This window comes from Thermobia domestica, chromosome 3 (assembly GCF_964235325.1).
Source record: "Thermobia domestica chromosome 3, izTheDome1.hap1.1, whole genome shotgun sequence".
Lineage (NCBI taxonomy): Eukaryota > Metazoa > Arthropoda > Insecta > Zygentoma > Lepismatidae > Thermobia > Thermobia domestica.
Genome location: NC_137456.1, coordinates 163,175,554 through 163,197,316, shown reverse-complemented (window position 1 = coordinate 163,197,316; position 21,763 = coordinate 163,175,554). Strand labels below are relative to the sequence as shown.

General features: G+C 32.6%; 1 protein-coding gene across 4 annotated transcripts in view; it reads right to left on the bottom strand.

Annotated features, from left to right (window-relative positions):
* The window catches only part of LOC145680853 (potassium voltage-gated channel subfamily KQT member 1-like), a 422,605-nt gene that overhangs the window by 33,266 nt on the left and 367,576 nt on the right, over positions 1 to 21,763 (bottom strand). For 2 of the 4 annotated variants that reach the window (XM_081751981.1, XM_081751984.1), the window contains 5 exons: positions 20,592 to 20,732; positions 11,183 to 11,293; positions 9,862 to 10,071; positions 3,676 to 3,829; positions 236 to 373 (listed from right to left, as the gene is read on the bottom strand). In XM_081751981.1, the coding sequence (XP_081608107.1) occupies positions 236 to 373; positions 3,676 to 3,829; positions 9,862 to 10,071; positions 11,183 to 11,293; positions 20,592 to 20,732 (754 nt within the window). The remainder of the gene's footprint in view (positions 1 to 235; positions 374 to 3,675; positions 3,830 to 9,861; positions 10,072 to 11,182; positions 11,294 to 20,591; positions 20,733 to 21,763) is intronic. The other 2 variants (XM_081751982.1, XM_081751983.1) reach the window with 2 other exon arrangements.

Here is a 21,763-nt window from a genome sequence, read left to right as displayed (position 1 = left end):
ATGAATTACACTAGTGCTGTATTTTTTTAAAATGTAGATAGTACTAGTAAAGGGTGCTATAATTATTGTGTTTACAGGAAATAGTTTACCATTGTGATCCAAAACACATGACAATTGCTACAAGATAGGAAAAGAATAACACAGTGAATAATATTGATTATAAAAACATTACACATTAGCAGACCAAATACCATGCAGAGAACATGGGAAAGAAATAGTAGACTACATTACTCACCAGTACATTCAGTATTTTTGGACCTAGAAGGAGATAGATATGATACAGGGTTGTCAGATTTTGAAGAAGCAGAGATGGAGGACAGCCTTTGTAACACGCTACTCAATCTTCGTACAGTTGTGTAAGGAGCATCTTCATCTGCATGCAAAAGCAAGTCGAACATAAAGAACAAATAAATGTCTATAAATTAAAATAAAAGATATGCATTGTGAAGTTTGGTAGGAGGACAGTTCTTGTATTGAAGACATTGATGTGTATATGTTATAACATTTGTCAATCACGTAGAAGGTTACGATTTTCCCTATTATCGTTCTGTCTTAAGATGATTTAAAGTGACAAATATAATATTTACTTTTGTCGACTATAATTCTGCAAAATTAGAACGGCTACTGTTATACAATTAAGGTACAACAATTAGGCGTGTTTCCAGCTAATATGAAATGAAGGTGTGATGTTTTAAAATTCTGAATAGTAAAAGCGTCTTATTGCTCCTCACTATGAGCTCCTCAATATGCTCCTCACTCTCTCTTTCTTAACCAATTTAAACTTCAATGCTATAAAGAAGTACAATTTTGGCTGTCAAATATTCTTTATGTAATGTTAGATTTCCGGGAATTTATCTATTTCACGTAAAACTTTCTTTTCCGCGAATTTATGTAGGATTTTAAAAATCCAACTGGGTTATGATGGTCTCCTTTATTTACATATATTCCAGCTATATATTGTGTATAGGGAATAGAAGTAATTCCTCACATAATTTCTCAAAGAGAATATTTTTACAAACAAATGTAATGCTGTATATAATGTAATCTGTATGAATTTTGAAGCTGTATACAATGGTTCTGCTTCTATTGTGTTATATCTACAAACTACTCCCTACCACTACCACTAAAGCATCTACTTAGCGGGTTAGAAACCATCATCTACTGCTATAAGTACATGTCTTGTGATCAATTAACAAAAACTAACACACAACAATGTACTTACTAGTTTGCAAGAAACAAGGAAACAACTATTTACATGATCTGTACGCTAATATTTTAAACTTTTATGACCTGTACGCTAACATTTTAAACTTTTATATCTTAAATAATAGTCTAAAATTTCTTGGAGGTAATCATTTCGGAAATATGTACGATACGGAATAAAACATTACAATCAATTTCACGCTAGTTCCAATTATGGATGCAAATACCTTAATATTAAATTTCAGTTTTATACAGTATTATAAAATTGATTCATTATTATAAAAGTTTGAAATCCGTGTTAATGGAATTACATGTGAGAAATATTGTATTGAAGCATTTTGTGAAATATTACGTTCAGTTTGAAAGATTATTTCATACTGTCATTACTACAGTCATCTTCCTTTTTATGATATTCAACACAAAATGAATTCCTATGTGAGTTTCTTGTACGTATATTACAGCTGCAAGTTGCCAGCAGTTACACTAGTTCAGTACTACAGCAGGATCTCTCTAAGGTATACTGAATTTTGATATTAAAATATACTGTAGATTATGGAATATTTATTGTGTATCCCAATTTAGATCAAGAAGGCAACTTTCATTCATTATACAGAAAGTTTGGAAAGGTTTCCAAATCTATAGTTTAAAATAATTTTAAAAAGTATGCCAAAAAATCATCGGAAGTAGTGAATAAAGTTGATCAAACTTACTTTCAGTAAAATATCAGGTAAACAGAACAAGGAAAATATAAAGTTGTATTCAAGTTCGTAGAATTGATTGCAATAATAGATGCTTATGGTGAGCCTTTCTAATTTTCTATGATAACAATAATTACCAAAAAAAAAAAAAAAAAATCCTGAGTTCGATTTTTTTGTGAAAAAAAAATCCGCCCTTCTGCCTGAGAAGTTTACAGCCTTTGTTTCTGTACTTTAATCATATAATCACTATTATTACTTCGTAAATATATATTTTTGTCAACTACCTAGAATCAACAGTGCAAAACTGACTTCAGTTAATTAAGTAACGAACAACTGCAAAAATAAATATCACGAAAATAAAGAATTCCTTATCTTTGTAATAGAGTGTGAAAGATGTGAAAAGTCGATTTATAAGTGCCTTGGACTGTGAATATTGATACCTTTAATATCAGTTAATGCCACACAATGCTAAAGTGAAAGACATACCCATAACTCTACAGAGAAAACAAAAAAACATGCATTAAAAACTTAATAGATGTGTGAAAAGTGACACACCCAGAGAAAGGGGGAAATAACTACAGAAGGTCTCTAAGGGAGAAAAATGTCTTTAAAAATACACACCACTTCAATACAGTTGGGCTCACTTAAATGGATTGTGAAATAAATTGAATAAAAAGAGAAGTACTATTACCTTAGGACTATTTGAATTATTTCACTTTCTGAATCAAACAAATTTAGCATAAACATTTTCTAAAATTATTTATACCTTTTTTGTGACGTAATTTTAATTCATCTTCTCTAGAGTTACTTATAGATAAACTGAAGAAATCGCTTGTATTATGTTTATACTACATCACTATTGTGAATAACTATTTTGAATCGATATTGCCATCAACTACTTACAGTCAGTGATTACGACTTTTGCTTGCACGTAATACAGATAGCAACATTAATTTAGAAAATACAGAATATTGTTCTCTAAGTTAAAATTTACTGCCTCGTGAGGACTGTACAAGTAGCAAGAAAATCCTTCGCTCTCATATTAATATATTTAGATATAATTTTAATATGAGGACAAACTCCTTATATCTATTTCTTACACAGCTGTTACAATTTATAAACTATATTATTTAATTTGTTTACAGAAATTATTTAAACAATTATGCAAAAATATGTACGATATAAATATATAAAGACATAATTCACTAACAAACAGGTCCATTTGTACTGGTAATATGTCTTTCAAAGTAACAGAACTTAATTTATACCATGAAATAAAATTACATCTGAACCAATTATCAGTAATATGTGACTAACTTTCGAGATTAAGTTATTAAATTGTAGACAGAAGAAAAATCAAAATTGGAAGACAACAATTATTACATGATTACTGCTGAAAAATATTTAAGTCTCATGACATTCTTCTTAGAATTAATATCATATACGAAAAGCATTACTGGTAAAGAACTTTCTTTTAAGTACCATATTTAATATCTTAAATTTAATATGAATTTTGGAATATGTGTATATTATATAAACAAATGCTGACAATATAGAAAACTATTTTGCCCAACTGCATTACGTGAGGAAACTATTTTCATACATTATTTTGCACTACAAAATTTGTACTAATAACTACCTCAAAATTACTAAAAGGACGAAGATATTTACATATTTATATAATTATATCGATTCTTTATATGAATGGTCTATATATAATATAAAATTGGGAGAGATTTTTTCTTTCGATTTTGAATAGAAGTTATAACGGTACCTGCTTTTGGTTCTTCTATATAGAAGACTACATCACCCTCGCTCTCTCTTCGGTTATTTCCACCTTCAATAGCATTGCCTGGAACATCCATTCGAGATTTCGACTTCCGCCTCTTCAAAACACTAGCCTTTTTTGCTACCTGAATGATCAAAGACTGTTTAACTGTTAATCACTGGACAACCAATACGATTCTCAATTACAGAATAAATAAATAAATAAATAAATAAATAAATAAATAAATAAATAAATAAATAAATAAATAAATAAATAAATAAATAAATAAATAAATAGTTAACACACAATGAGCAAGGTCAATTATACGGATTTGGATTTTATACTGTAGAAATTAGTGGAACATTCATGAAAAGAAACTTAAGTATCCAATTTTGTTCCTTATGAAATGATAAGTAAACAAGTAAACAGCACACTTATCGAAATCATTTTTTCAGTACAACTTCTGTCAATTAAGACGTAGTTGAGTCAATGTAAATATAGTTTCTAAAAGTTCAAAATTACTTAATTCCTTTTAAAATAAAGGAAACTATTGTATAATTGGATTAATTCATTACTATTATATTAATACATAAAACGGAAGAAAAGGAAAATTTTTCACTCGATTGTACTGCTACTAAACTAGGATTGCTCATGGCTGCTTCCTTTCTGATCGAAATAATAATAATACATGACATTCCGAGAAAATTAAAGAATTATAGTCAAATTAGAGAATTATATTGATCTGGGAAAAAGTGATGCTTAAATGATGTAAGGGAATTTTAAAAAAATCCTATTATATTTTTATACTAAATTAATCATATAGCTATGACAGAACTATTTCCTTACAATAAGTAATTGCTATTATTATTTGTTTCTTTAACTTTCGCACTTTTCTACTGTTATGTAATTATTATTTACATACATTCAAAAATGTTCATTGTATAGTTCATGTTTCTATGTTTTTATTGATATTCAAGTGATTACAATGGTGCAAGTTGGTGTTATTAGTAGAATTTTATATGTAGTCACATGTTTAGAACTTGTTGGGAGTACAACACAAATCTAAGTAGTAGTTGAGGTTCCATTGTAAGAGATAAACGCTATCTTCGGTTCCTCGGTGTTGTATAAAGACGTCAAGCGGTATCTCAAGAATAAAATATGATACTACAAAGTTTTCTTGGATATTATATACGCACAAAATAAACTACAAAGCATTTGGACTATATATAGATATTGTCCAACAAATAGGAGAGAATGAAGTCTTCAATTTGTAGTACCATAGTTAGGCTCTGTAGGCTAAAGAAGGGTAATAAATTAATGTGAATGATTATGGAAGACCTGGCGTGAGGAGAAAACAGAAAACTTTGAGAACAACCACGGACATAATGTTGTACATTATAAATTCACGTGGTCTGGTAAGAAAGAAAAGCAAAAAACAGTGTCAGAAATGAACGCTCTGCAAATTACTCACCATACCCCTCTATATAAAAAAGTTATGAATATATGAGAAGGTATCAAAAAGTAACTTACCCCCCCTGCCCCCTAATTAATTATTGTAACATCATGAAATAGTCTGCAGGATACGAGTTGGTACTTTCGTCAGGTTAGATAACAGTTCTGTTTAAGTTACTGAAGCTGAATAAGTTTAGAAAAGTATTTATGAAAACAATATGAATTTTATGAAAACAACATACTCCATTTGTCATTTTTTTAATCAACAAGACGACATCTAGTAATTTTTTCTGGTATCCTACAAATTTAGAATCCTTTGGGCATTAGCTATCCTGATATTTTTATTTTCTCTCTCTCTCTCTCTCTCTCTCACTCTCTCTCGTTCTCAATGAAGCACTTTAAGAATCTTTAAAACAATGAAGTGTACTTTTTGATTTTTAAAAAAAGTTATTTACAATTGGATGGTAACATTGGAGACTAGATCACCTACCAGTTTTATAGACATTGAGTTATCTATATCAAAGTACGTGCAATATGCTAAAGTTTGTCTGGCAAAGTAGACTAGTTCGACGTTCAATAATACAAGAGCTGGTACAGTCCGCAGCAAAAAACCTGCAATACAAGTATGTAAGTTTATTGTGAAACGACGAAGTCTTTTGTTCCAAAATAAATGTGCAGGGGAGGACGCTGAGGTTTCTTCTGGCGTCATTCGTGCCACTTAGACGTTATGTTGATTCCCTGCGCTGTTAGGCATAGTTTCACAATAAACTTATATGCTTGTGTTGCAGGTTTTTTGCTGCGGACTGTACATGTAATATAGTTTGATATATTCATTTATATGTTTTTCCTACATGCCATAGTAGACCAAACGAGACTGGTCTACTTTGGCGTTGAAAATGCTATCTGGTCTAGTCTGTCTTGTTGCTATCCAATTTTTCCTTACATAAATCAATTAAAATATCTGCCAGACAGAACAAAACAGAAGTTTGAGTATACGAAACAAAATTTTAAAGAAATGACTAGTTGGTTCTTACATGTTAAAGTTAAATTCGAGTTAATACCGGTCTTCAAATGCACTTGTTTGTTAATCTTAAACCAGGTTTTAAAAGCAACTCTTAGGAGAGAAAAAGCAAAATGTAGAGAGTCGTGTTCTGGAGCAATCAGTACTTCACTTTATTTGGTCAACAAATCCAATCTTGTTGCCCGTTTCCGTAACATCCAAGAGTCCTTAACAGATCGATATGTTGACTAAACGTTGAAAGATGATGTTATTGCGTTCATGCACGCCAGAGATGGAACAGAGCCATCAGAAAGAAGGCGTGTTTCATTAAAAAAAATATAGCAATACTATATTGTTTTGTATCGACTTTCTAAAAATAAAATGAAACGCAGTAGATAGAAGAAAAAAATAGTTTTAAAAATTGGAATTACAAATTCAAAGCATAAATTAATCCGTCAATATATTGACAAATAAATGAAAACCTTGCACGGAGTTTCTGTTCATGCTTTGAAAACTATTATTCTCACTTCAATTTGAAAGGAAGTAATTTTGCCTCTGACTTTCGTGCTGAGGGAGCAATCGAAGTTAGAGTATAAGCACTGAATCCTCAATTTCCTACTACTTTTTAATAAATTTCTACAATGTTACTTACTGATTACAATTCCCTCTCTTTTTAAGTTATTGTTTTAAAAAATCATTACAGACGGAAGATTGAAGCCACTTTGTATATAATTCACAGAAAATATCAATACATGAAATTGCACTGCAACGCAAATAATATTTCACTTAAATTCAGCACTGCCAAATTAGTGCTGTTGATGGCAGCCTTTTGTCGGAAACAAATTACTTTCTAAGGTGAAAAATAAGTAATTCTTTGGGTAGAAATGAACGAAGATTTTTAAAAAATACAAATTCAATTAAAAGAATGTTCCATTTCAGGATATGTAATACCCAGAAGAACGTCATTTATTCAAAAAAATATATTTGATGAGTCCTTCAAACTATATTTATTTATTTATTTATTATTTATTTGTTCTATCTGGGATGATTCTAGTGTGTTTCCATGAAAAATGTATGCACACATAAAATACTTTTTTTCCGAACAGGTAGGCACGGTTCATGGATACTATGACACCAGAATGAAATAGCATGCAAACTTATAAACCTTCTATCAAACTCGTTAAGTGTAGAAATATCGGCAAACTTACTTATTCCGAACTGTCGTCGAACAGCAACACCAAAAACTACAGGGAACCAAAAGTAACTACTTCCCTTAAGATCAAACCCATCTACGTGAAATTTTCATCTACCATTTTATCCGAACTTGTTACATACTAGCGTCAACTACCCGTTTCGCTGGGTTAAAACAAGAAAAATTAGTAATATCTTCCTTTAGTCAGTCACTGTTTACTATTACTAAAGCGCTTGCTGATATCGGTCATTTTCGATCATTTTCATTATTATCTCCCCATCCCCCAAATTGCAGGGATAAATTTGGATTTAAATGGCATCAGTGTTCAACTGAGAATCCCGAAAAATATGGATTAGACATTAATATCGGTCATTTTCAATCATTTTTATATATCTCCCTCTCCCCTAAGTTTTACCGTCAAAGTGAAATGACTTAAAAAATCCCAGGCCCGAACGTCATTTATGTTGAAAATTTGATCGATATCGGTCGGTTGGGTCAAGAGTTATTAAGTTTTATTTATTCTTATACATATATATCCTTTCCCTACGTTCTACCGTCAAAGTGAGATAAAAAAAAATTGCTAGGCCCCAATCTGACCTATGCTGAAAATTTGATCGAGATCGGTCGGGTGGTTGAAGAGAGATGAAGTCACAAACATAGTCACTTTCAATTTTATATAATAGATTCCACTATTCATGCTGCACAGACTTAGTTTACGTTATCAAACGTTTGGACTTTATGAAATATTATAACTGTTTCAAAATTTATCTTGGTATTGCTTTAACATATTTCTTGTTGTGGAGAGTTACTATACTAAGCTCTCTGGTAAAAGTTTCCTGAAACTTATTAATGATACACAAAATTGTGAGCTCCATTAAGAGGCCTTATCACTGCAAATTTAAAATACAGCTAATTTTACAGTAATTATGTAATATCTTCAAATAAATAAAAGATAATCGAAATGTGGAACAAGAGAGCGCTAGACAATATTATTTTGAATGAAGTACAGTTATCACGAGTCACCTAGTAGCTTTCCGTTTGCAGCCATTTAGAAACGCGAAAATAAATGCCGATTTTCTAAATGGTTGGAAATCGAAAGCAGGTAAGTGAATCGTGATAATTGTATCTCATGTAAAATAAGATTGTTTAGCGAGCTATTGTTTCATTTTTCGATTATCTTTTATCTATTTAAAGATACCACAGTTACTGTAAAATTAGCGGTATTTTAATTTCGCCGTGATTAGGCCTCTTAAATGCCGTCAAATCAGGAGGTTCTTGGAGAATATACAAAAGAAGAAATATTTGTACTTGCCATGCTTTTCTCAGCCGAAAATAAATATTGGTAGTTAATCGATTGACTGATCGGAATTTAACATTTCTTTACAATACGGGAGCTATGAGATGGGATCTACTAGTAAAAACTGAAACCGAATCATTACTTGATTTGTATCTTAGGCAGGTGTCCCCACAAAACTAGAACCCGGCACCACGGACACAAGAAGCAAGCACGTTTGCAACTTGGCCATATATAGAAGAATTTGAATTAAAATTCTGTTTTAGAAAGAAAAGTAGAACAGTATTTTCAAAAAAAAGAAACACATAAACGCTTACCAAATCTGAAAAATTTGTGTACTTTTGACTGAATAATTACTAATTTTCAAAATAATGTATTTTAATTACACAGTTTCTATGATCTTTGGTAGTTCCTTAAATTGTCTCTGAAAACTTGGCATTTTGTCGTCCCAGCAAACACTGTCGAGACGCCAGGACAATATGAAAATTAGAACTAGAAACCCTACAATTCCATACGATTTAACTGTGTTCGTGGGAAGAATTAGCATAGAAATTTAAAAAAAGGAAATAAGGTTCCTTCGTTTTATTGATTAATTCTAGTCTTACGATGGAAATTCTACTAATATTATAAGGCTATTGGTGTCGTATAGCATCCATGAGGACACGTTATACCTCGACAGTACCATCAAAAACACTCTATGGAGACTTTTCTTTTTTGTAGATACTGAGGAGTGAATTTGATAGTGATATTGTTATGAATAAAACGGTAAATAATAATAAGGATTTGTAAAAATCGATATAGGGTCCCAATCGATATAGTCTTCATTTCTGCTGTTATTTCTTTGTTGAGAACAATTATGATTGAGATTACTAACACTTTCCGCTTAAATATTGATCGCCATAAAACAGAAACAGCAGGTGGTAACGTAAAATGACGTCATGTCCTAAGAATATGATCTGTTTCTGCTCTTCTCTCTCTATTGAAGCCGTCCGTGATAAATTTAACCATTTCCGGTTTCAATACTGGACTCTAATAAAGTAAATATGGTAAGATATAGCGAGATATTGCTTTCGATGTAGGTTCAGCATCGCAAGAGTAAGTTTTATCTCCGCCCTTATCCATCCATTGATACCGGAAGTAATAAATCAATAATTTGTAGCTATTGATGTAAATTGTAATTCTATGTAGTTCCATGAAAAACGAAACTTTCTTTTAAAATTTATTTTGTAATCATAGAGAATAGCTATGCCTTACCTTTCCTAAAGGAGTACTTATATTTTGGTTGGGGTGGCTGGTGTCTTTTATGTAAATATTCCATGTGGCCACGCTATTGAAAGACTTGTCTGCTGCATAACAACGCCATAGACATTGGATTAACATTGCTGCAGCAGGAATCTGTCGGTTGAAGTGTTTCTGTCTCTGCTTCTGTTGAACTTTCAAAGCAAAGCCAGACCCCAGAATACCCTGCGAAAGAAAATCAAATCAACCACTAAACAAAATGAAAATTATTTTAGATCACACACATTATAATTTTCACTCTATATTATAATAACAGCAAATTATAATTTTTGAATAATAACTTGTAACTGTAAAAAAGTTTCCAGTATTTCGTACTTGATACTGGATTAAATTTATAAAGTGAATTTCCGATCATATTTTCTAGAAAGCAAGCCCGAAAATACAAAATTTCTTGCTACAGAAAGAAAAAAAATATAAGTACCTAGTTCTGAATTCTGGTTTTAAGTAATTATGTAACATTTCTATATTTAAATATTTCAGTTTGTACGGCCAATATTAATTTAAGTAAGTCAGTCAACATTTGGATGTATAGTGATAAATTTTCCGGAAAAGTTTGAAATAAAAAATTTTCCGATTCATGAAAAGTTGTTTCACTTGTTCGTTGTTCTTACATCGTTGTTGTACCGTAAATTATCTGTAAATAGACTCGCATAAAAAAATAGCTTCACGATATGAAAATTTTTAACAATTACTCATTTCTGTAAAATGTATGTTAGAAAAAACTTTAATGAACTTTTTCCTTAGAAGACTTCTTTGATCATAGAAAATCATAGTATCGACGTTTCATATGCGCAGAACAATGTCTTCACAGCCTTACTACTTTTCTACATTTAGAAACTTAAGTCAAGATATACATAAGTAGGACTTATTTATTGTATTCACTAAGTTTTTCATTATTCAAAATTCCAAAACTTAACTGAATTTAAAAATGCTGAAAACTTTCTCGAAATAAACATACCTTCATTTTCTTCATTTATTCATTCAAAAAAGAGAGTAAATTGTAAGTAATATACGTTGACTTAGTATGTAGTCACTCTTCCAATAAAAAAAAGTAAAGAAAAATACAAGTAACCTTTTTAACTTAGAAAAAAATACGTATATAACCAAGAGAAAATAAATAATTATAATTTTACAATTTTATGTAAAATAATTCCCATAAAATATAAAAAGGTAATTTATTGTTAACACAATTACTTCAATATATGACGAAGCTTACATATATGCGCACCAAAGTAATTTTAATGCAAAAATTTAAATATTATATATATACACTTACAGCAGGCAGTGCGAAGAATGAGATTGCGAATACACTAAAACAGGAAGCAATAATTTTCCCCATCCACGTTGATGGTACAGTATCACCGTAACCTATTGTTGTAACTGTAATCTGTAAGAAAAAGCATACAAAATGTGATAATTATGTAGTTTGCTGCCAGCTTTAATTTCTAACTAAAAAAGAACATAAATGAAACAACTAACGTGAATGTATTAGATAAAGACAGTAAATGTAATTCAGAGTTATTAGCATCAGAACTATATCTGTAATTTTCATAAGTATACCACCCGCAACTATCATACATCCCCCCCCCCTCTCATCACCTTCTTACAATAAGTTTTAGAATAAAAATATCCCATTATAAATAACTTTTTCATTAAAAATCGAGGTCTTTGAGTCTGATACTAAACCATCATTATTACACTATGTTAAAACATTTTAAGGTAATAAATAATTCAAACAAATAACAACTGAGAAACTAAATAAAAGTTTCTTCTTCGTAAATAAATATCTGAACAACAGTTCATTAATCATTTAGCATGTCAGTTTAGCAGGGGCGGATCCAGTTCCGACTTCTGGGAGGGAGGCGGTAGGTTGTCATACTGCTACTTTTAAGGGCTCCAAACTTTGGGATGGGTTTTATTTATATATATAAAATAAGAAATTTTCCTCTTCTGGGGGGCATCGCCCCGGTCGGCCCCCTGGATCCGCCCCTGCAGTTTAGCCGTGATTACTACTTAAAAAGTATATAAATATTTTATATAAATATAATGAAGACTTACAATTCAAAATGAATAAAGGAGTTAAGTAATTTACTTCATCTTTCAAAAGATATCAATATGAAAAAAGTAAAAGTTTTGAAAGTTCACAGTGCTACGGTGATGCTTTAGTGGGCAGGATCGCTCAGCAGTAGAACGCTTATATCTGGTGCAAAAGTACTTTGGTTTGATTCCCGGTCATATGCATGTGGTGGGCAACAGTGTCAGTGTGTTTTCTTCACGAGTCTCTCGCTTCCTTCCACATTTTCATTCCACCTATTTTTTTTATAATCGTTCACTTTAATTAATCATTCATCAACTTTAGCCTAAATTACATAATCGTAGGGCGTTAAACTGACAAAAATACTTTACATGAAATAGATACTGTTAACAAGTTAAATATACTAGCATAAGCAGGAGAATTATAAAGAGTTTGAGAACTTTTACCACACAATATCTTTTGTTGAACTTTTGAAATGTACTTTTTCTATTTAAAAACTTCCACATATCGGAGGCATATAGTGCAATTTGTTGTACTACAATTATTGTTTATAGTGATATTAGTAACATAATTCTGATAAAGGGCTGCGGTGGCTCAGTGGTAAAGCGTTCTCCTCTGGTGCTTGGGGCCGTTGGTTCGATCCCAGCTCGCGCCAAGTGAATTTTGTGGTGGACAAACACCGTGTTCCTGGGGTTTCTCGAGGTTCTCCTGTTTCCTCCCACTTTCTTCATTCCATCATTGCATTCATTTCTCATCATCACTGTCTCCTTTAGCCGAGCCAGAATCATGCGCGCCGACTACGTGGGTGTTTCGGGGTTCCGGCACCCACACAAATAATCTTGTGGGTGTGCTGCACCCACAAGATTTTTAGTTTGGACCCGGGTTTGAACCCCTTTCTCTTGAGTTTATGTCATCCGTGTTACCGACTGAGCTAGGGCAGCTCCAACTTACCCTTATAGTGCCGGTATATTTTACTTTATTACAACACAGCACCTTATGACTGACAGATTTATTTTTACTTAAAATCTTTTATGAACACTAATATTGGGACTTCCCTGAAAACATACAGACTAACTCGTCCCACCATTAATATGTCACCCACATAAGTTTTGGAAAGTCGGCGCCGTTGGCCAGCATAATCGTGGGACGTAAAACTTAAAGATTTCATTTCATTTCACAGTTCTGATAATTCAGTCATTTATCATTCTAAGGAACTTGGAACTAATTGTAAAATCGTGACGGTATCCTCTTACTAGTCTTGTAAAATTTAATTTTAATAATTTAAACAAATGAAAAGTTCAGTAATTAAATTTCTAAAATTAAACTATTTTATTTTTTGCATTTTTTCTTTACGGAAAATTTCCCCTTTAGTTCTGTTATGTTTCGAGAATCACAAATTTAGTCAGCACGAGATTTTTTTTTCTCTTTTCCGTATCACCATATAATCTCTCGTTAACACTTTAATTGCTATTTCACTTTCGGACTAAAATTTAACACATACCATTATGACAATCTTTCGCATTACTTGAATAAAGGATCCTCCGCTTTATAATTCACCATTAATTTTCCATCTAACTTCATGAATTTTCCCGAAGTTTAAATTATTTTAAATCTTTGAGATTTTGTAATTCTCCTCTCAATAACACGATACATAAAGATACTGCACATTGTTATCGTAATTCTTTCTTTTTGATTGAATCTTTCTCGCCTGAAATTGCATTGTTAGTCTGTCAATTGCTTTTCCCAAGCCATTCCCCCTCCCGAAGATTCTAATAGAAGCAAAACTCCAAAATATTTTTCCTGAAGAAAGAAAAAAAAAAACGACTATTTTCCAGTGTCCAGTTTCATATCGATGATTTATTCAAATTACATCTCAATTTTTAACATAACCTCAAAGAGAAAATCATTTGGATTTGTAGGGGGAAACAAGTTACGTGGCCACACACTTTGGTAATAAATTGTCAGAAAACACAAAACAGAGGGCAGAGGGCAGAGGGCTTAGTGGTATAGCGCTCATCTCTGATGCGAGAAAGTCCCTACTTTGGTCGCAGGCCAATGTTAGTTTCTGCTGGACAACCATGTCCATGGACTTTCACCGAGGTTCTCGTGTTTCCTTTGAAATTTTTATTCCACCAATTCCTTCATAATAGTCATCTTCATTTATTATCTGTCTTTTTTTTTTAGTCTGTAGGCTATACTGTAGAACGTTTAATGACAAATTTCATTGTTAATTTCACGACACAATATTCTAAGCTATCATGAAGAATATAAATAGCGGTTTTAATTTTATGTGAATTGAACGAAAAGTCGCCAACTTGAGTGCTTTTTTTTCTCGGAGTAAAGACAAAACTATTATTTTTGTTTCTTTATTTTCATTGTCTAACGCTTTCTGCATATTAGGCGCGAGAAAATCTTTTCACTGTTTTTTCTTGAGAAAAGTGATATACATGTAACTTTGGGGGAAGGAGAATTTGAGGGTCCAAAACTCCTCTGAATTCATGAACAAATTTTCCCATGCCAGAGGTTCGTATATCTTTCTAATGTCTTCTAAACAAAACGCCACTTCAGTAACTCAATAAAATGTAAAGAAACCAAGAATGGAGACTACAGAGCTAGTAAAAGCTTACCAGACGCAATTTGCAGCTTTTGTTAGTCCAGCACGTCATAAGGTTACATGTATTTTTCTTCTTCAGTTTTATTTCTTTCTATTTTTTCCCTTCTACCGTATACGAGGACGTTTTATATCTCTCTCAGTAGAAACAGTGGCACCAGTTTAATATTTGTCTGGTACGTAGTTAAAACATTTAAATATTATTGCCAATTTTGGTTCAAACATTTAAACCCCCTTCAGATTTTATTTCACATAAAATTGAATTAAAGCTATAAAAATTCAGAACAATTGTATTTTCTTTATATATGAAAAAGTTCGAAAATGTTACTGATATTAAATAAACCTTTAAAGGTCACCGACGTTCATGTATTGATTTCCTCTTTCTGAATTTTTAAACTAAAAATCTCGTAATACTTTTCTTGTTTTTCTGACTGTTACCAATAGCAAAATAACTCTGCTGGACATGTTTATCTGAATGTCTTAACATTATCTAGTCCATTTTAATAAGCTTATCAAAGAAATCCTGTCAGCTATCCCCAAACATTAATGTTTTAGTATATTAATACCTCATATTTTTCTTACAAAAATATTCTTCCAAGAACATACACGTTAATAATTTTTATAATAATTGTATCGTTTTGCTCATCACCAATAAAATTTAAATCTATAAAAATCAAGGCAGGGGAAAAAGAACACTTAAACACTTCGGCTATAATATATTAAGCAATTACCAAGCCTGATTGTGAACTAAGTTAGCTCTATGCCAGTTTTCGGTTAAATTTCCAAAGAAGAATTGCTTTGGTAACTAATTAGTTAAGTAGTAAAATTATCAGGATCCATATTTATTGTCAAGTAGGTTTTTCATTTCTAAAACAAGGCTTGGATCCTAATTGTTCGATATGATAAACCTAGATAATATTAGTAATATTTGCTAGTACTACGGCAATATGAGACTGAAAAGTATGCCCTCCCGGTATCCACCCAGCGTTGTGAGGCAAACTGGGGAGTCGCGTGTAAACAAGACGTGACGGCCACTAGGTCTAGAAAGCTCATTATGAACCTATTAGGGACAGGGCGTCGCAGCTTTGACCACGTGCTCGCCACTAGGTTAGATGTAGTTCAGCCGGTCGCTAACGGATGGCGCTAGAGCAGGTTTAGGCTTACAAAATGGGCTGCTACGCCAAGTGGTTCGCTTTGGTTAATAGAGTCATAGGCGGTGTGCTGGCAAGGCTACACTCTTATTCGACCTAAACATTTACGGAAGATGGCGTAGTGAGTACACAGTCCGGCCGCATTTACTCACCCGACCAACTCAATTTTACCTGAATATCCATTTTACGGAGGCACTGGGTGAGCTACATCTGAACGAGGTATAAATAAAATCACCCCCATCGGGAATTGAACTCAGGCCTTCCAGTTCATAAGTTGGCACCTTACCGACTACGCCACTACAATTCTTATGTAAGGCGACACTCACAGTTAACAGAGCTCTCGATATTTTATACTGTACATAAATATTAAATGCACTTGTAAATAGCAGTAAATATTACCTTGCGTTTCAGATTAACCACATGATTTTAATTTACTACTGAACAGTATAAAATAAATTAACAAATTCCTGGTAAAACTACTCTTAAGGGTCAGAGCCTACCAGCCGGCTTTGATAATCATGCCTTTGGAATGATGTGTGGTTTGCACATCGGCTCCATCGCCGTTAATGCTTGATTTCTAGATTGGAGTTCGCTGTTTTTCTTTCTTTCAAGCAGCTCCCTTCACGATACTGACTGGACGCCTCAATGCCAACATCATCTGATGAATACCATCGATCACCTATCCTCCTTCAAATTAAAGTCGGCACCGCTTGATTTCGCTGATCTCGAGAAGCAGTATCTCAATGCGGTTAGGACGTTTGCATTACTATTCAATAGTATATGAAGGATAAATATCGGTACAAAAACCTAATAATCCTTACACATTAAGTAATATTTATATAATCTAAATCATTTCGTTTATTACTTTTCTTTCCAACCATTGTGGGAATTCATGCACAACCCAAATAATATGTACAGTTTATTTCTATTATGTAGGCCACTAAGACTTTGAAAAAGAAAAAAATAAGTATTTTAGTCATTGATAATAAAATGAACCCTGTCATCAATTTGACAATGTTAAAATACAAACTCACTGTATATTTGTATGAGGACATACATTTCATAAGATGTTTGTTAACAACTGTAAACAGTCGTTTAATGAATACTGTATGATAAACAGTCTGTAACTTTCAGTAGTCTGTGTCAGTTGATTTTCCCCATGCCGGAAATTGTGACGAGTATCCACGAGTGCAATATTTCCGTTAGGCGTAGTGAATAGAAATAGAGGTAACGTACATAGTCTTTTACTAGGCTCGACAGTTATGGGCACAGTACAGGTATCTCTATGACCAGAACAGTTCAGTCGAAACCAAGAACTTCATGTGCAAAGATTTTCGTGCAGCTGGAGTGCATACGAACAAGCAGGAAAATCTTACTGTTGTTGAAATGGCAAAGACGATGATGTGATTTACCAAAAACAACAATGGCAAAAGCGTGTGAAACTGCTGTGAACGTACTGAATCATACAGGAAAGTCAAAAGAACATGCAAAAACATCAGCTGAGCTGTGGACAGGAAAACCAGTAAAAGCGATAAACCATTTGGAAATGTTTGGAACTGAATGTTATGTTCATATTCCAAAACAATTTCATAAAAAGTTTACCAGCAAAAGTGTCTATAGAAAACTTATTGTGGATTATTTAAATGAAAAGTATGGATACAAAGTATATGTACTGTCATTGCAAGATTGTGTGTATTTAAAACCAGAAAGACTGTGTTCGAATTTGTTACAGAAACTACAATTTCCGAGGAAGTCCAACGTCAAATTTAGGAGGAAACCCAAGGTTAAGTTTCAGAGGAAGGTGTACAAGATGAAAGAAGTGATAATTTTTCGAACGAAGAACAAATCAACATTTCAAAAGAAAAAGCGGAACGGAAGTCAATCCGGGAAATAAAGAAGTCAACATGGATGACGTCAGGAGACTACGTCACTGGAATTATTGTTATGTTTCAACAGAAGAGAACGGAGGTGCTCCACAAAGTTACAAAAAAACAATTACATCAGTCAACTAACACCAGTGGCTGGAAGCAATGCAAGAAGAAATGAAAGCCATGAAATGAAATGACACATAGGAGTTGGTAGATTTTTAAAAAAAATGCAAGGTTATGAAAAAAAATCCAATGGATGTTTCGAAGTTAAATGCAAGTGGCAATGTACAATGCTACAAGACAAACTTAATAGAAAAAGGTTATTCGCAACAGGCAGGAATACGTAGATTCCAGTGAAACGTTCAGTCTAGTAGCACGCTACGATACAGTATAGTGGTGTTATCTATAGCAGCGGAAGAAAATTTATTGATAAAAAAGTTTGATACTAAGACAGCATTTCTAAATGGCAAAGCTTGTAGAACAGATAACACATGCGTCAACCCGAAGAATTCGATTATGGCAGTCAACGAGTGAGTAAGCTGAGAAAAAGTTTAAAACAAGTATCAAGGTGTTAGAATAAAAGGTTAGTATATTTCATGAAACGTCAAGCTTTCAAAACAAGTGGAGCAGACTAGTGCTTCTTTATAAGACTGTAAAAAGGAAAAAAAATATCAGTAATAATACTTGTCGATTATGGTTTCGTGTTAAGTAGCAGTAACAAAGAAACAGAGCAACTCCTAAAGCAACTTCAGTGTGAATTCAAAATAATAATTGGAAAAGTTATTAACTTTCTAAGAATGAAAATAGGGCGATGGAAAGAAGGATTTTTTTTTGTATGTCAGCGTGTGTATGCAGAAAATATTCTGAAACGGTTCAGAATGGCGACTCGAATGAGTTACTAGATAGCATAGCATCTTATCGTGAAGCAGTGGGAAGCTTGCTATATTTAACTCAAGCAACATGACCTGATATTGCATATGCAGCATCATAAACAGCAAGAGCTATGCAGAACCTAACAGAAGTAGAATTGGATAAAAGTGTAGAGAAACTTCAAATATTTGAATGGAATTCTAAACCTAACATTGCTATAAAACCGTGAAGAGAACGCAACACTCAAGACTCACAGTAATGCAGCTTTTGTAGGTGATCTCAAAACAAAATCAAGAAAAGGAGTGGTCGCAATGTAAGGTGGAAGTGCAGTTGCTCGGTCCAGTAATTGCAAAAATCAGTGGCATTTTCAACTACGAAAGCAAATTTCGTTAGAGCTAGTGAAGGCGCGAAAGAACTAATGTGGCTAAATCGTGTTCTACAAGAAATTAGTTTTAAATATGGTGATAAACCAGTGTTTTTAGTTGATAGTGATAGTCTAGTATAGTTAACAAAAAACCCAGAATTTCACAAGCGCTTAAAACACATCTAAATTCATTATTTTTTGTACGTGAATGCTATCAGAAGGGGAAAACAAGCGTAGATTCCATTCCTGAGCAAGGACAAATAGCAGATATATTCACAAAGCCTCTTGAACGAGTGAAATTTCAGCACTTTCACAAAAGTACGGATATAACAGATTTAAAAGAAAATGTAACCATATAGTGTGTTTAGGATGAAGTGTAAAAATAAGGCTCACTGTATACTTAAGTGAGGACATATATTTCATAATGTGTAAGTTTTTTGTTAACAACTGTAAACAGTGTTGGCTGTTTAATGAACAGTCTGTAGTTATTTAGTAGTTTGCAGTGTTGCCAATTTGGGGGAAAAGTCGCTAAATCTAGGGGATTCGCCTTCTAGGATAGCGACAAAAAATTTTTCCGATTAGCGACTTTTTTTGGTGATTTTGGAATGACAATTTGGCGACTGACTTATAAATCTAGCGACTTTTGTGTTGCGAATAACTTGTCCTAAAATAATTACTATTAACTCCAATCAGTTCAGATATATGTTTATTTTCCTTTTGCTTATTTGAATTAGCGCAGGTCTTGACGAGCTGGGAAAGTGCATAACATTTATCTGTATATTCCCACTTTGAATGCTGTTAACTCTAACCTCCTCATGGGGTCTAATCCCAGCTTTTAACGTCATTTAGTTTACAGAGCTTTCTTTAGAGGCGCAAACAATACATTACCGATAGCGAACAGATTATCTGTAGAAGCGTGAGGAGAAGTGAAGTGTGTAAGACTTTTTCTAGACCTTTAATTTTCTTGGTTTTACTAAACTCATTTTTGATTTCGCTGAAGCAAAATTGATCATAAAGTTAAACGTATAAAATTGAAATAATTATTAGTTATATATGAGTTTTTCATATATGTTCTTGTAGCGTAGATAGTACTATGGCTTGAATTGATCACGTATCCTACACAAACACCCACATATATTATATTATATTATATTATATTATATTATATTATATTATATTATATATATATATATATATATATATATATATATATATATATATATATGAAAGAGGCAAAATTCCACGATTTTTTTTAGCGACTTTCCACCCAAAGTTAGAGTTATTTCATCTCCTATTTAGCGACTTTTTGTATTCACTTGTTGGCAACACTGGTAGTTTGTGTCAGTTGATAGTTCTCATGTCGGAAATTGTAACAAGAATGTCACAAGAGTAACACTTGCTGTTAAACGTATACTATATAAAAATAGACACACCATCTACAGTTTTTCACTAGGATCAGAATTTGTTTATTTTACGTATATTTTCAAATTACAAAGAATTTACATGCAATTTGGCAACTCTCAGTAAAGAAGAAGAAAATTCAATTTTTGATATTGATCTAATTTTTAATACAGAATAAGGCAGTTAACAATAAAACCTACTACAATCATTTAGCTTCACTATCATATACAATTTTGAAAAGTTATTTAGAAAAAACTTAATTTTATTTAAAACTTGAATGTGATATTAGAAATTTGAAAGTATTAGTATTACTTAATTTTAATAGTGTCCCATAATTACTCTTTTAAGAAAATATACGATATTTTAGAACTGTTGTATTACTTACCACTCCCCACCATAATGCATCTGCATAACTTTTGAAATGTGTTTTATTATCTTCTCCAACCACCTCCTTTTCTGCTAAATACACAAAATAACTTGAAAATATGAGCCCCAGAAACCCTATGTACAGAGTTGTTATTAACTCCTGGAAAGAAAAAGAAAGAAAAATGTATCATACAAGTCAACATTTCTATAGACAGTTGTTGCGCTCAACAAGCATCGCACTTAATTAAAAGCTCTAATTCTTTACCTGTCCTAATACTAAACAGCAAAGAATATTTTTATTTTAAAAAACAATACAGTTCAAGTTATAATTAAATCCTCACAATAATATTAAGTTTGCAACTTGCCCACACACTGACGACATGTAAAAGCATCAGACAGGTAGGTAGCATAGGTGGCGTCATCTATTGGTTTTACTGTGTACTACTAGAAATTAACGCTACTCACAGATTGATGTGTTCTCGTTTTTACTAATAAAGTGTGCAAAACAAATTGGTTGCTTTTTTTTTTTTTTTCGTGATTAACCTTAGCGCGTGTTGTGGTTAGGGAATCACTAATGCCAGATTTGGTACTAATTTGGTTCCAGGAAATTGATACATTAGAAAGCTACATTCAAACAGGTATTTTTTAAGAATATGTTGCTAGAATTCAGAAATACCCATCACTAAAACCCTCGGCTCATCTTTCCTTTAACGGTATCTCCCCTCAACATCGTCCAGCAATTGCAACACTATTCTTCTTATCCCTAATTTCTCTTTCACCGTAATGATTTTCTATTTCTTTTTAGGGTGGGGGAGAATCAATCTATAATCTGTCGGGACCATTTAGCCACTAATTATACACCTGTCAACGTAAGAACATCGAAAACACCTCATTTCGAAGGACCAGTAAGCCATATTTCTGTTTTAAAGAAAGGGGATAAACACTCCTCTCTCAATTTAAAGAAAGGGGAACGAATTCACCGTAGGAAGGTTAGAGATTGTCAATACATTACATCCATTCTGTTAGCAGAAAACTGTGTGCCAGAAACAGAAGTTTACGTGGTTTGTTCTTTCAACATGATTATAATGGAAAAAACTTGTTTTGTCAGTGTTTTGTTATGATTTCTGCTAAACCTAAGCAATTTACCACTTCTAAGCCTATACATTTCTTATGGGTAGAAGATGGCGGGAC